At 44.6% G+C, this 15,382-nt stretch overlaps 1 protein-coding gene across 1 annotated transcript; it reads left to right on the top strand.

The window, feature by feature from the left end:
- Positions 1-3,221: 3,221 nt before the first annotated feature.
- On the top strand, positions 3,222-8,444 carry LOC103556940 (olfactory receptor 10AC1). Its single transcript, XM_070616651.1, has one exon. The coding sequence runs from the start codon at positions 3,256-3,258 to the stop codon at positions 4,231-4,233; it is 978 nt and encodes a 325-aa protein (XP_070472752.1). The 5' UTR covers positions 3,222-3,255; the 3' UTR covers positions 4,234-8,444.
- Positions 8,445-15,382: the final 6,938 nt, after the last annotated feature.

Here is a 15,382-nt window from a genome sequence, read left to right as displayed (position 1 = left end):
TACTGATGCCAAAGAGACATATCTTGGGGTGGCCAATTCCAGGTCCCCACAGCTCCATTCCCGTTCAGGATTGTATGGGACTCTCAAGACCCGGTGGCACCTGACCTGTCTGTCTCTCAAATCTCCCATTCCACAACCTACCTTTAGAAGATTGACTATTGAAATGATCAATTAAAAGACATCATTATTATCGATAACTTTAATTATTCCACATGGTTAAAATCAAATTCCAGATCTGCAGCCCCTGCCCAGCAAGGCTTCCAGCCACATCCAGCTGTCCTGCGCCACCAGCCAGCCATTACTCTGTGGGTGCTCTGTGGAGCCTTACACAATTAAGAATGCAAATCTGCCAGAACAATAACAATAGGAGTGATGAATGTCAAAGCTAAGGAGGAATTATTTTTAGATTTGCTATTTTAGATTATCTGTATTACTGGTCACATCCACATGTCCTCAAGAGAAATGTCAGCAAAGGGAAATCTGAGGACAGAAATGCCTAGAAGACTGCAGGTAATTTCTGAGCAGGAGAAGGTAGGAGATGTGGGAAGAGGGGTAGGGTGTGTCTTATGTGGGAAGAATTTTTAGGAGAGGAATAAATAAGGAAAACTATAGTGGATAAGACCATGGGCTGTCAGGGGCTAGATTTCTCGGGTGTAAAACCTGGCTTTACCATTAACTGGCTACACAACATATAATTCCTTTCGGCCTCAATTTTCTCATCTTTAAGATGGATATAAGATTCCACCTACCTCATCGGTAGGATTAAGTGAGTTAAGGGTGTAAATTCCTTACGAGCACGTGCCTGCCAGCCTCGTAAGTGTAGCTACTCTTGTTGATGTTATTAACCACCTGGAAAAATGAGAATATCTGTCCTTCTGCCTCTGGAGAAGGAGGGTGGCCCAGGCCACTTCTCCCACTAGGATGGAATCCAGTTTTGAATGAACCAAATAGCTGTTTTGAAAGTGTCTGTTCCCCCTTCCCCTCGCAGAGAAAAGTTATTTCTAACATAATTCTTGGAGTTTGTCACAAATCCTCCTAAAAACTCTAAACCAAGTAGAAATACTGCTCAGTCTCCTGTTGGTTTACCTCACCTATCTGGCTTGCTGTACATGGGCGTGTTTTAAAACCACGGCATGCCTTGAGCTTATAGTTATTGGTGCCACTGCCTGGCCTTTCTTGTCATCTCCATTTCTGTGCAGTACGAACATGAAGGAAAAAAGTCTGGATTGTCCTGTCTCTCTGCCTTCCACCCCTTGCTTCTCTAAGGAGAGGAAAAGGAGGAAGTAAAGGAGGTGGGCGGAGAGGCCGAACGGAGAGAGCTGTCGCTGGTACTTGAGCAGTTTCATCCTGCCCAAACCCCCAGGACAGCCAGCCTTCTCTCTTGTCCACAGCTACAGCCACAACACCTGGCCAGGAAGAGGCACACAACACAGGTTTGTTAAATTTGCTCAATAGAACGAATACTGGCCCAAAAAATTGAGGGCTCTAAAACAGATGGGAAGTGATCCCACCTCCTTCCACCCACCCCAAACCCCACCCTGCTTCTCCTCCACAACACTGCAAACATCTGTTTGAAGGTGCTCCCCTCAGAGGACAAGAAAAAGCACAGGCCCACACTGATACATAGAAATCGTCAGAATTCTCCTCTCAAAAAGGGGCATTAGAATGCAAAACCCAAGCTCTTTGCATTCCTTCCAGTTCTTTCATCTGATTTACCTGTTGCCCTTGACCCAGCTTTATTGCTACTGCACTCTGTGGTATAACTGTGCACAATTTCCACTTCCAACGTTGGTTATAAACAATGACTCAGGGCCACTAAGAGGAAATAATAATTGAGCTTATGGTTGAAGCTAATAAAAAAGAGATAAGGAAATAGAAAGAGGTATCATTAATAACTATTGGGAAAATCAAACATCCTGCTCCAGTTCGTATGGCTTTGACTTTTACTTTCCACCTCCTGTTCCCCCATTGCCCAGGTTTATAACGACTGCAGCTGACCTACATGCTATCAGTGTTGCAAATGTTGCCTGCAAATGAGTCACCGGATGGTGCTTAGAAAGGAACGGTGTTCAGAAGGCAACTTTGGAATTACTGCTAACTCTGAAAGGTGAGTTATAACAGCTACACATCACTTTTTCTCCTGTTGACAGAGTATTACTAAAAATGTGAGGGACGTGTTCTTTCTGATGTGCCCAGCAAGGCCTTTCCACTAAGCGGCCGCTGCCGCCCAAGTGTCTGCCTCAGCACCTGGCACAGAGCTGGGTCTCTGTTTATGGCTAAATCAATATGGATTGACCGACTGATCCTGGTGACCTTTTTTATGACCTCATCAGGGGTCACAGGAAGTTCTGGCTTCAGCCTCAGGAATGGAGATTCTGTTCGTAACTTTCTGTCAGCAGTTAAGACTTCACGCCCCTCCCCAGCTTTATTTTCCTCTTTAAAATTGTGAGGTTGTATGAGATGGTCTCTAGGTCCTCACCTGCGTTATGTTTTTGTGATTCTGTGACGCACCACAAAAAGCAACTCAGATACAACAGACTAGGGCAGGGAGGAACACACAGAAGCAGAGACTAAAGACACATTTCCTGCCTTCGGGAGCTCAGGCTGAAGTGACCATAATACTCAGGCTGTAAAAAACCCACGAAATAACTGAAGTCTGAAGGCAAGACATTCTTTGTAGGTGGAGCTCAGGAGCGATGCATTGTAAGGACAGGGCCTAAAATCCAGGCTTCTTTGGAAAGAGTATGTTGAGAAAGCAGCTGTCGGAATTCTAGTCCAGGAGGCAGGAAAAACTGCACCATTTTTTTTGTTGTTGTTTGAGGAAGATTAGCCCTGAGCTAACGACTGCCAATCCTCCTCTTTTTTCTGAGGAAGACTGGCCCTGAGCTAACATCCATGCCCATCTTCCTCTACTTTATGTGTGGGACGCCTGCCATAGCATGGTGTGCCAAGCGGTGCCATGTCTGCACCGGGATCCCAACCGGAGAACCCGGGCTGCGGAGAAGCGAATGTGCGCACTTAACCGCTGCGCCACTGGCCGGGCCCAATGCACCATTTTTTTTGAAAAAGTTGCTAAGACCTCCCTCTTGGGGAGGGGAGCTGGGAATGGACCCGTGAACCCTCCCCCTTCTCTGCAGCCACCACTCCCTCTCACCCTGTAGCCCTTTCCCGGCCAGCAGAGGCAGAGGAGCCGCACCCCACAAGCTCTCCGTTCCCCCATTTCTCTCCCGCAGGTGCCTGTGGGCGGGCCGGTGCATGGCCAGCCCCGGCAATGCCACCATGTCGTGCGGCTTTCTCCTTCAGGGCTTCTCTGAGTTCCCGCACTTGAGACCCGCGCTTTTCCTGCTGCTGCTGACGGTGCACCTGGCCACCCTGGGCGGAAACCTACTCATCCTGGTGGCCGTGGCTTCGGTGCCCAGCCGGCCGCCCATGCTGCTCTTCCTGTGCCAGCTGTCAGCCATCGAGCTCTGCTACACGCTGGTAGTGGTGCCTCGCTCCCTGGCCGACCTGGCCGCGCCGGGCTTTGGCAAGGGCAGCCCCATCTCCTTCCTGGGCTGCGCGGCTCAGATGCAGATGTTCGTGGCGCTGGGCGGGGCCGAGTGCTTCCTGCTGGCCGCCATGGCCTATGACCGCTACGTGGCCATCTGCCACCCCCTGCGCTACGCGGCCGTGGTGACCCCAGGGTTGTGCGCGCGACTGGCCCTGGCCTGCTGCCTCGGGGGACTGGCAGTATCCGTGGGGCTCACGGTGGCGGTGTTCCACCTGCCTTTCTGCGGCTCCCGCCTGCTGGTGCATTTCTTCTGCGACATCACGGCGCTGCTGCACCTAGCCTGCACGCAGAGCTATGCCGACGAGCTGCCCCTGCTGGGCACCTGCCTGGTGCTGCTGCTGCTGCCCTCGGTACTCATCCTGGCCTCCTACGGCGCGATCGCTGCCGCCCTGCGCCGCCTGCGCTCCCCCCAGGGCCGGCGCAAGGCCGCCTCCACCTGCGGCTCGCACCTGGCAGTCACCTTCCTGCACTATGGCTGCGCCACCTTCATGTACGTGCGGCCCAAGGCCAGCTACTCCCCGCGGCGAGACCGCACTCTGGCGCTGGTCTACACCAACATCACGCCGCTGCTCTACCCTCTCATCTACAGCCTGCGCAACCGAGAAATCACCGCCGCCATCCGCAGGGTGCTCGGGCGGTGGCGGGGGCGCGCGGAGGGCTGGGTCAGGGTGTGTGAGCCCTGACAGCAGGCAGGGACCAGGCCGGAATGGGCAGCTCCACTCCCTGAAGTTTCCCCTATCAGGAGGTGTCTGCATCGGGAACACCACCAGGGGGGACCCAAGGACCAGATTCAGGAAAGAGAAACTGGAAAAGTGTCCTCATAAGGAGGGCCTCCTATCAGTTGCCCCATCCTCCACTCTCTCTTCTAGGAATGACCAAAAGCAGTGTGGTCTGGAACCCTAGAGCTGCATTTAGCGGGTGCACGATTACTTGTTGCATTCTTCCCATGCACTGTGGCCTGCATGAGGTTGTGGGTTTGCAGTGATGAAGGCACAACTCATGGCCTCAGGGAGCTCACAGACAGGGTGAGAAGAACAGATGTGAGTAGATAGGAGACGGATGGAGTGACTCATAAGACGGGTTATCCATGTTAGACCTTTTGAGGGCAGAGGGGAGTCAGGGAAAGCTGCTTGGGTGACAAAGACGGCTAAGTGGAGAACTGTAGGATGGGTAGAGGTCAACCCAGTGAAGAGGAGGGTGAAGAATGCCCCCAGGAGAAATGATTAAACAGAGGCTGGGTCACGTTGGGAAGTGTCTTGTAAACAGCAGAAGGATTTGAATTCATGGAGTGATATGATGACTTGGCACTCCTTGTGTCGTGGCTCTGACCACAGTGTGGAGAATGGACTGGAGACGTGGAGGCCTGTTTAGGAAGCTGTCTCCATGTTTCAGGAGAGAGGTGATGGAATCTGGACCACAGTACTGACACAGGGGGTTAAAGGACATGGAAAGAGTCAAGAGATATGTAGGAGGTGGAAACTACAGAATCTTGAATGAATATGGGGGTGAGGAAGAAAGAAGAGTTAAGGATCATTTCTAATCTAGGTCACTGGCGGGGGGGCGGGGTGGGGCGGCGGGTTGCCATTCGCTGGAAAGGAGAACACAGGAGCAGGAGCAAGTGGAGAAAGGGGATGATAGAGCTTCCATTTTGAACACGTGGAGTTAAAATACTGCCAGGACAAAGGTGAAGGTACTGACTGAGGAGGCAAATACACCAATCCAGAGCTCAGGGAGAGGTTCAAGAAGAGGGGCAGATTTGGAACTATAGATGGCCACTGAGACCATGGAGGGGCGATTTCACCCTCCAAAAGTTAATAATTGCTCTCTATGTGATGAGATTATGGGTGATTTTTATTTTCTTAATTGTATATTTTCCAAGTTTCTCATAATCATTTTCAATACATCTTCCTTCATATATAAAAAATTATTTAAGATAATATTAGAGCCCCATCAGTGAATGAGAGAGACTTCTTCTTATCCTCCGTCCCCAGGATAAAGGCCTGGGTCCTACTTGCCTGAAAACCGTCTGCTTACCGATCGCTCTGGAGTACAGTGCAGGGGAACTGGAGCAAGCTTCACAGAGGTGGATTCGCTGCTTTATCCATGCAGTACAAGAGTAGGAGTGCACCGAGGGACTTTAATCCACCGGCAGCTTGGAGGAAATATTAGTGTCAAGATAAAGTGAGGTGTCATTACTAATCCACATTGCCTTGTAAAATTGACCAGAGCAAATAAATTCCCTTGATGTTACTGTTTCTACACAGGGTGACGGTAGTATCTCCTAGTATATTAAAGGGAACAAACTGGCATAGTACTTCAAGTACAAATGCTAGGCTATACTAAGAAAATCCCAGAATTTATTCATTCATCCATATGTGCAACAAATAAATGTCTATTGAGTGATAGTTCCATGCCAAGCACTAGACAGTTAAGGATTCAACTGTGATCAAAATGCCACTGTGTTCCTAGCACCTCAATCCAAGTGACTGAAGGAATGAAGATGAGGCCAGGTGCAGTCTGAAATCTACTAAGGGATTCAGACAAATAAATTGGCATCACATTACTATGTGATAAATAGTATGGTGGGAAAAATACGAGATCTTGAGGGAAGCACTTAGCCTGGACTTGGGGTGGTGGGAGCATCAGGAAAAGCTTATGGAAGAAGTAACATATAAGATCTAAAGACAAGTAGGGATAGCCAGAGCCAGACAAAGACAGCTGATAGAGGAGAGTCCAGGCAGAGGGAACAGCATGTGCAAATGCCCCAAGGCAAGAGAGACCATGATACATTCCAGGAACTTGTCAATAGGACTGCTTCTTATTGGTGGTGATGTGGTGAGGGATGCTGTGTATTGCCAGTATTAAGAAATGATGCCAGAGGTACAAATAGGGGCCAGATCATGCAAGCCTTGTAAGTCATATTAAAGAGTTTGGACTTTACCCTAAAGAAGGAGAAAAATGTGGAAGGGGTGGGGAAAGGGGAGGAGGAGGAGAAGAAGGAGAAGCCATTGAAGATGTTTAAGCAGGGTCAGTGATATGATCCAATCTAAACACTGACTACTGTGTAGAGAATGAATTGGAGAAGGACAAAAGTATATTTATTACAAAGCTAAGGTAGAAATACAGGTTAGAGATAACGTTGGCTCATTTTAGGTAGGTGATAATGGAAATGGAGAGAAATGGATAGATTGGAGAAATATTTAGAAGGTAAGTATAAGAGACTTTAGTGCAGATAAGTGCTTAGGAGTAAAAGAAAAAGCATTCAGGGATGATGCAGATTATCTGTCCTGGAAAAGATGACAGATTGGGCTCATTGAGGTGGAGCACACAGGGCGAGTAACCAGTTTGAAGGCAGGACAAGGTGGAGGTGATGAGTTCAGTACTGATTATGTTGACATGGGGTGTGGAGATGTATAGTTGGTAGTTAGGTGTGTGTCAGGAGAATCTGGGCCAGAAAAACATATTTAGAAATCAGCAGCATATCAGTGGCAACTGACATGGCTGAAATCATCCACAGAGAGAATGAGCAGAGGAGGAAGAGAGCATTTCTAAAATGGGACCAACGTTGAAAGCTGGACTGACTTTCTAAGCATGACACAAAACACACAATTTATTAATTATATACAAAAAATTTGTACATAATTTATTAATTATATACAAATATGTCTGGGACACTACCTTAAACAAAATGAAAAGAGAAAAGACAAACTTCTATATCTAATATGTACAAGAGGCTCATTTCATTAATATTTAAAGGATTCTTGCCAATCGATAAGAAAAAGACTAATAATCACAAAGATAAATGGACAACGGATATGAATAGAGTGTTCACAGAAAAGGAAATGCAAATAGCTTTTACACGTAGGCAAGAAATTTCAACTTCACTCATAAGAGTAATGCAAAATGAAATTATGCAATGCTAGGTGGATCATTTATTTTGACAATGTTCAAAAAGGTGAACACAGTTTGGAGAGTGCAGTAGGCACCCTCATTCATTGTTGGTGGTAGTATACATTTGTTCTCTTCTATGGAGGTCAATTGAGCACATCAATTAAATATCAGTTAGAATTAATAGTACATATCGTTTGTTCCAGTAACACTACTTTCAGAGTTTGACCTTGCCAATGTATTTGCCTTGTGGGTAAATATGTGTGTTCAAAAATATTCATCCCAGCATTGCTTGGGTCAGCAAAAGATTAGAAATTGTTTAAATATCATTATGTGATTGACTAAATAAATTATGGTTTATCCTCATAATGGAAGCCTATGCAGCTGCCAGAAAGAATGAAGCAGTTTTATCTGTGACAGAGATGGAAGCACCTCCCAGGTATGTTGGTAAGTGAAAAAGCAGCAGGCATAACAGTGTGTATTAAGGATCTTCCTTGATTCTGGCACATCTTTGATTTGGGCTTTTTCACTTATTTCCGCTCCCGGCGTGGTCCTGCCACAGACCTTCACAGGCTGGCTCCTTGGCATTCAGATGCTTCTTGACTCAGATAGCGACTCCTCACAGAGGCCTTTGCCACTCACCCAATATGTCACCTCTCTGCCCTCTCTCACATGACCATGCTTTAATTTCTAATCGTCTCTCATTATTGGAAGTGATCTGACTTTCTTTTTTAATTTTTTAATTGCCTGTTCCTCCCAACAGAATATAAACTTTATGAAAATGGTTGACTTCACTCACCATGGTTTCCCTGTTCCTAAACAGAGTCTGGTAGGAGGTAGCTGCTCAGCAAATTGTTGAAAGAATGAGTGAATAAATCAATGTTACAGTATGATAGAGTTTATGTATAAAAACACATAGAATATAATGTGTGTACTTACAGATTGTATGGGCTTGTGTATGTCCTATGTGTTTTACACACACACACACACACACACACACACACACTTGTAACCAAATAAAGAATCTAAGGAACTAGATGACAAAGGTTGGAAACACCTGTACTTTTCATTGAATATTTTCCTAACATACGTATGTGTGTGTTACTTATTCAAGAAATGCTTACAAAATAAAAATAAAGGCTAGGCAGAAGAAGAGGAATGCGAAGGGAGTTTTTTTTAAAAAAGAGCAATCAAAAAAGTAGAAGAGAATCCAAGAGAGCGTGGTGTCAGGGAAACCAAGGAAAGAGAGTTTCCAGGATGGAGTGATCTACAGCTCCAAATGATACTACTATTTCCAGAATACTATGATGCTGAGATGACTTTAGAGATGTCCAATCCACCAGAGCACCACTCTCACCTATGTGAACCTCAGCAAAGCCTGTGCGAAGGCCTGGCAGCCCAACAACGAAGCCCTGGTCCAGAAATGCTGTCCAGCCAGAGATCACGCAGTGAGTGCCAGGCCCAGCCAGTACCGAAAACATGTGGAGAACCAGCTCGAATCATGTTAAACCATCTGCCAGAGTGTGAAGTAACATTAGCTTTCATTTTAAGTGCTGAAATCTTTAACACTGTTTCACAATTTGTGCCTGGGATTTGTTTTCACCAGGTATGGTAAGGTGATAGATGCAGAGACAACTGCCTTTGAAAGGAGAATTTATTAGTTCCAGCTCCCAGGAGAAGGGGGCACACCAGACCATGAAGGGCCCACGGAGAAGTGCTGGGTCAGTCAGGAGGCAGGAAGAGAAAGGAGAGAGCATGGCCCTCAGCCTGTATTGTGGTTTCTGTGGGAAGGATGGGCCAGGAAATGTAGGGAAGCTTGAGCAGGATTAGGCTTGGATAATTTGAATACTTTGGGGGGGGGGGGTGGCTCTGGGAGTGGTCTCCAGCTGTCCAGTCAGGTTGAACTGGCCCAGGGGTGATAGGGCAGGGAAGATGGTGACTTGGTGTCTGAGAGTTAGATAAAGGAGGATGTTGGGATATGGGCTTTGGATTGGTGGGTTTGCATAGGAAAAGGTGACCCAAAATAAAGTTGGTTTACTGTCTCTAGGAATTAGGTAGCTCGGGGAGGGGAGCCTCTCTCCAGGCAGCAAGATCCCCAAGATGTCAAAACATCATAAAGTTAAAAAATAAAAACATGATTAATACAAACAGGAACTCTAAAAAGGATACCTAAGACAGTGTGTGTAATTTCTCAAATGCAAATTTGTGAGTGCTTAGAACTGCTGAAGAAAATCTCACAATTCTTTGTATCAGTGCCAGGAAATTTCATCAGATCCAAACTCAGCCAGAAATGACCCTCTGCCCAACAATGCATCTATTTCAGTGGGTCCCTCAGTTGACTGCACACTGGAATCACCTGAAGAGCTTTAAAAATACTGATGTCTGGGCCCAGCCTCTAAACATTCTGACTTAATTGGTCTTGGTGAGGGTGGGGCATGGGAAATTGTAAAAGCTCCTCTTAGGTGATTCTGAGGTGCAGCCAAGGTTAAAAACCTCTGCCCTGTGTATCAGCAACTCCAGCCCTTCACAGTGGAAGAGGCTGCCCTCCTCCTGCTTAAATGTGATCCTTCTTCTTGGGTTCTAGATCTCATCTGCACCCACTCCACAGAGCTCCATCATTACTTCCTGCTACTATCTTCCATGCCTTGAACTTGAGCATGTACACATTTCTAAGATAGGAGAGCTCCATTTTCTCTGAATGCACAGGTCCTTTTCCCTGAAGTAGCAAGTTCCAACTAGGGGGAGATGGCTAGATTATGAAATATTAGCAGTTTCACTCTCTAGCAAAGGGAAAGAACTAGAACTGGTCATCCAGACTAGACAAAAAAGAGTGAAGCAAACCTGAAAGATGATGATTAAATCTTCAACGAAATTTCTCTCTGTATGAGACAGTTGTTGGCTACTAAGCTAAGGCCTACTTAGAGGAGTATTACTGTTGTAGCCCTTTTGGAGACCACATTTCTCTGAAAATTTGACATATAGACAACAGTTCAACCTTTCTATTAATGACTTACATTTTTTTTCTAGAGCTTCTGAAATTCCAGTCCCACATGGTGGAGAATTAAGATTTCTATGATCCTCCTGACAATGGGCAACTGAACCTTCTTCATCTTATAATGGGAGGAGAAAGCCTCCTAACCATATGCTCTTCCTTAATCCTTCGGGTGGCCCAGCTAGCTTCTCCTAGTGCCCACATGCCCTGCAGCATCTGCTTTCTCCTCTGGCTGCTTCTGGTGTGTTGGTCTCAGGGCCTTATCATGGAGGTCCAAGTTGTCTCCAGATCTCAGCTGCTCCCTAAAAAGTCACTGACCTTGTGGGAAACATCAAAAGAGTGAATTTAACCCATTCTGTGTCATTACAATTAAACACACATCTGTGAAGAGGAAAGTGAAGTCCTTCAATTGAACGTTGCTGGCACATGGCACCTGTAGAGACAAGGCTGGGCTCTTGGGGAAAGTTGGCAGAGTGATGATTATCATTTGGTCATTCAGCCAGGCTACCTCGATCTGAATCCTGGCCTGTCAAAGTCCTAATTGACTTTGGACAAGTTATTCTAACCTCTCTAGGCCTCTGAGTCTTCACTGGATAATCTGGAGTTGCTATTAGTACCTGTTTCGCATCACCTGATGTTATAATTAAAGTTAATATAGGAAGTGTGCTTAGAATACTATCTGGCACTGTTACCTACTATCATTAAGACATCATTAATGGGAGATCTTTTCTGGTCAGCAGGATTAGATGTGGAAGTGTTCTAGGCAAAGAAAATCTTTAGCCTTACAATTCAAGGCCTATAACTTGAGGTGACATACTTTGGATGAAAGAGAGTATACATGTTAAGGTTTGGGCCAGGGAGGTGTTGGTTGCAATAAAACGAAAGGAGAAAGAAGGTTCCATTTTTACCTCTGCTTGGGATGGTCTTGGGTACATTTGTCTCCAAACTCTTGTATCTTTGCTCTTGCTTTTTGTTGTTGTTGTTCCTGGATGAATTGAGCGTCCCAAGATGGCTGGGTTTTTTGTTTTGTTGGACTGCCCTCTGCCTCTCTTTCCTGTTGTGTAAGGGAGGTCTGAGATTGGAAGGCTAGTGGAGTGAAATGACAGAAAGACTGACAATAGGCTTGGGGGTTGAAATTGAGATCAATAGGGCAAATCAATCAGAGTGCGTGTTGCATTAAAAAATTAATAACAACCCACTCTAGTCAATGAAGCAGAAAAATCATGTATAAGGGATAGTAAAAGATGTATAGAACCTCAAGGAAGACTGTAGAGTTGGGCATAGAGGAGTGAAGCCAGGGACCTGTCCAAAACACACAGCAGGACTCCATGGTTCTGCTGCTAGGCACATGCCATATATCATATTGGGAATCAGATATCAGACCCTCAGCCCTGAGAACACAGATACTTCCATCACCTTCATCTCTGCACAGGATGCCTACTTCTTCACATCGCTCTTTCCCTAAACAAAATCATGCTTGGACATCTGATTGAGAATGCCTAGGCTATGGGGAAAGAGGTAACTGGAATGGGGTAAAGGATTTCAGGGGAAGATCAGAGACATTTAGGGTGATTTTTAGGAAGGTTTTCGGTGTGATGTATGAGGTAGCCTCCTTCCCTCAACCTATCAAACTCCACAGTGAAACCTACTACCTGTGAGTCAATTAGGATTTATGGTTTGTGTGGAGGATGCAATTCCATCCTGGCAGGAAGGCCAGAGAAGGAAGCCAAGGAGGTTCAGTTATAATGTGGTTATGTTTACAAAATATGGGCCTACTTCAGCTCTGTCCAGTAACACTACTAGACCTGAAAGTCATTCATCATTGATAAAATGTTTTGCTGCTTGAGTAGTTGAAATTAAAAGTTTCAGCAGAAGAAACTCACTCCCAAATTAAGAAAAAAAATTTACCCATAATATACCTTCCAAATTTACGTTATCAAAGAGTACATTGTTATATAACTCATATTTTCTGATAAGTACTATATTATAAATAGAAGGCTGGTTTTCCAACTAAAATTTGTTGTTAAATTAACCCTCTATGTGGCCAAGAATGTACCAGAAAATAAAAGTACTATGAAGTTTTAAAATAATTTAAAGTAGTGAGATAAATACTCTAATGTCCTATAAAATGTGCATAAGCAATATCTATTTTTTTGGAGGGGGTGAGGAAGTTTGACGCTGAACCAACATCTGTGCCAGTCTTTCTCTATTTTGTATATGAGATGCCACCACAGCATGGCTTGATGATGCAGTATGTAGGTCCACACCCTGGATCCGAGCCTGTGAACCCTGGGCCATCAAAGTGGAGCAAGCGAATTTAACCACTGCACCACTGGGCTGGCCCCAGCAATACCTATTTTTAATGCAAGGTTCTCAAAAATAAAAGGCACAAATAGATCATAAAAAATATAACTCTATACTATAAATTTGATTTTAAAAAATAATACACTAGCTTTATAAGAAATAATAAACAGTTGTATTGTTTTTCTTAGAACTTTAGAGTAAATATTTTGACAACCTAGGTATCTTAAAATTGTTTTCCAAGGATGTGTGAAATAGATATCTTCTTTTTGGCCTCTTTCACAAGCCAAAGCCTTCAAAATCATTCCACTGATCTGAACCCAACTAGTACTGGTAAAGTAGGATTTTAGATACGTTTGACTGTGGTGATATTAATAATGAATAGAGTACTTCTCCCACCAGACTTAAAATGAACGAGCCAACCTAGTATAAGTTTTGGAGGGAGAACTCTTGGAGTCAGACTTAGGAAATACTTGACATTGGATAAACCTTGTGTGGTCTGGCTCAGCCTCAATTTTCTCCTTCCTCTAATGAGATAGTGTCTATGAAATTCCTTGAAAGGAAATAAGCATGATACAAATGTGACATTTTTTCTTTTTCCAGAATAAGGAGAGGTGGATCCTCCACCCAGAAAGATCAGAACTGGAGAGTCATCTTTCTTATTAGAGGGAGTTAATTTCTTTGGCTTTTTTCCACTGGACTTGGACATAGATGGAGAGAGGGAGGAAGTCTGTGAGGCAGTCTCTCAGGGCAGGCCCCCTCCCTCTCACCCTTTCTTCAGGACATTGACAGTAAGCTGACTGTTCACAGGAACACAGGCAAGTTGAGAAGGATTCTTGTTGCCACTGAGAATAGCTCCTAGACCCAGATTTGCTCTTGCATAACCATTCCAAGCCCTTACACTCACTTTCCTTTTTGACCTCCCTTTTGGCTTCAGTGTCTCTGTGTCCACCAACCTGGTCATAAGAAGACTGCTTGGGCTGGAATCTATCCTGTCCTTGGGCATCATCCCCAGCTGCCCTCTATAGCTCCACATGCTGGGAACTCTGAAGATTTCTACATCTAAAGCAAAGCTTGAGGAGAAACTCCAATCAGAGAAGCTTCTGAAAAGGTACTTCCAAAACATCTCACAAAATCACAAGGGTGGCATAAAACACTTTGGATTTGATACAGAGAACTGGTGGAACAGCTTGTATTTTGCAAAAGAGAAAAACAAGAAAATTTTGAGTTTACACAACTCAACAGAAAAGAAGTAAATGTGTGAGGGGAAAAAATTACTTTCTATTTGTAGCATTGGTTTGACTAGCAGTTTTCCTCAAAAGTCTTGAAAGTATTTCAAACATAAAAATATCTACCATTCCTAAGGGTTTACCACAGACTAGACACTGTCCTGAGTGCTTTACATGGATTGTCTCATTTCATCCTCACAGAGCCCGTGAGATAGATATTGTCATGCTCCCCATGTTACACGTGAAGAAACTGAGGCAATAGCGACTTTCACTTGCCCAGTGTCATAAATGCACAGGATGGGGAGCCAAGATTCAGACAGGCATTCAGAATTTGGAACCTACACCCTTAGCCAGTAGTCTCTGCTGCCTCCAGGTGAGTAGAGAAAACCTCCTCAGCTACATAGGGTGCATCTGAGACTGAGAAAGTCTTGAGAGTCTGGGGAGAAGGTCACAGCCAAGATGGGATTCCCAGGCTCCTGACCACCACATCTCAAATTTATTGTGTTCCAGAACCTAAGAGGAACTGGCTTATTGAACATGTTGAATTCTCAGGGAATAAGCAGAAAATAACTTTATTCCTTCTTCGTTTAGGTGTGTTAATAGTTGCTTTATGTACTTTGGTGTTCCTGTGTTGGGTGCATAAATATTTATGTGTTATTTCTTCTTGATGGCATGTCCCTTTGATCATTTTATACTACCCCTCTTTGTCTCCCTTTACCTGTCTTATCTTGAAGTCTACTTTGTCTGATATAAGTATTGCAACACCTGCTTTCTTTTGTTTGCCATTAGCTTGGAGTATTGTCTTCCAACTCTTACTCTGGGCCTGTGTTTGTCATTGGAGCCAAGATGTGTTTCCTGGAGGCAGCATGTTCTTGGGTCTTGTTCTTTAATCCGTCTCGCCAGTCTGTGTCTTTTTATTGGAGAATTCAATCCATTTACATTTAGGGTGATTATTGATATGTGAGGGCTTAACGCTGCCATTTTATCACTCGTTTTCCGGTTCTCCTGCCTTTCCTTTGTTTCTCGTCATGTTTATTTTGGTCTACTAATCGAGTTATGTAGTTTTTTATGTTGTGTTTCTCTATTTTCTCCTTATTTATTATTTGTGTCTTTGTTCTGCTTTTCTGTTTAGTGGTTACTCTGAGGTTTGTATTCAAGATCTCGTGGATAAGATAGTCCCTTCTCTGATGGCCTCTAATTTCCTTAGACTGAGCCAATTCAGTCCCTTTCCTCTTCCCCTCCTAAGTTGTTTTTCTCACATCTTATTCCATTTTGTGTTATGAGTTTGTGGTTAAAATGACAAGATTATCTTTGTTTTTGGTGTTTTTCTTCCCTTTGTCTTTAATGCTACACTTGAGTATTTGCTATCCTGCTCTGATTCTGTCTACCTATTTAACTCCTTGCTCTGTGCTTTGTAACCCC

This window comes from Equus przewalskii, chromosome 4, assembly GCF_037783145.1.
Source record: "Equus przewalskii isolate Varuska chromosome 4, EquPr2, whole genome shotgun sequence".
NCBI classification, from domain to species: Eukaryota; Metazoa; Chordata; class Mammalia; order Perissodactyla; family Equidae; genus Equus; species Equus przewalskii.
The sequence above is the reverse complement of the archived record's forward strand: the minus strand, read 5'-3'. Positions and strand labels throughout refer to the sequence as shown.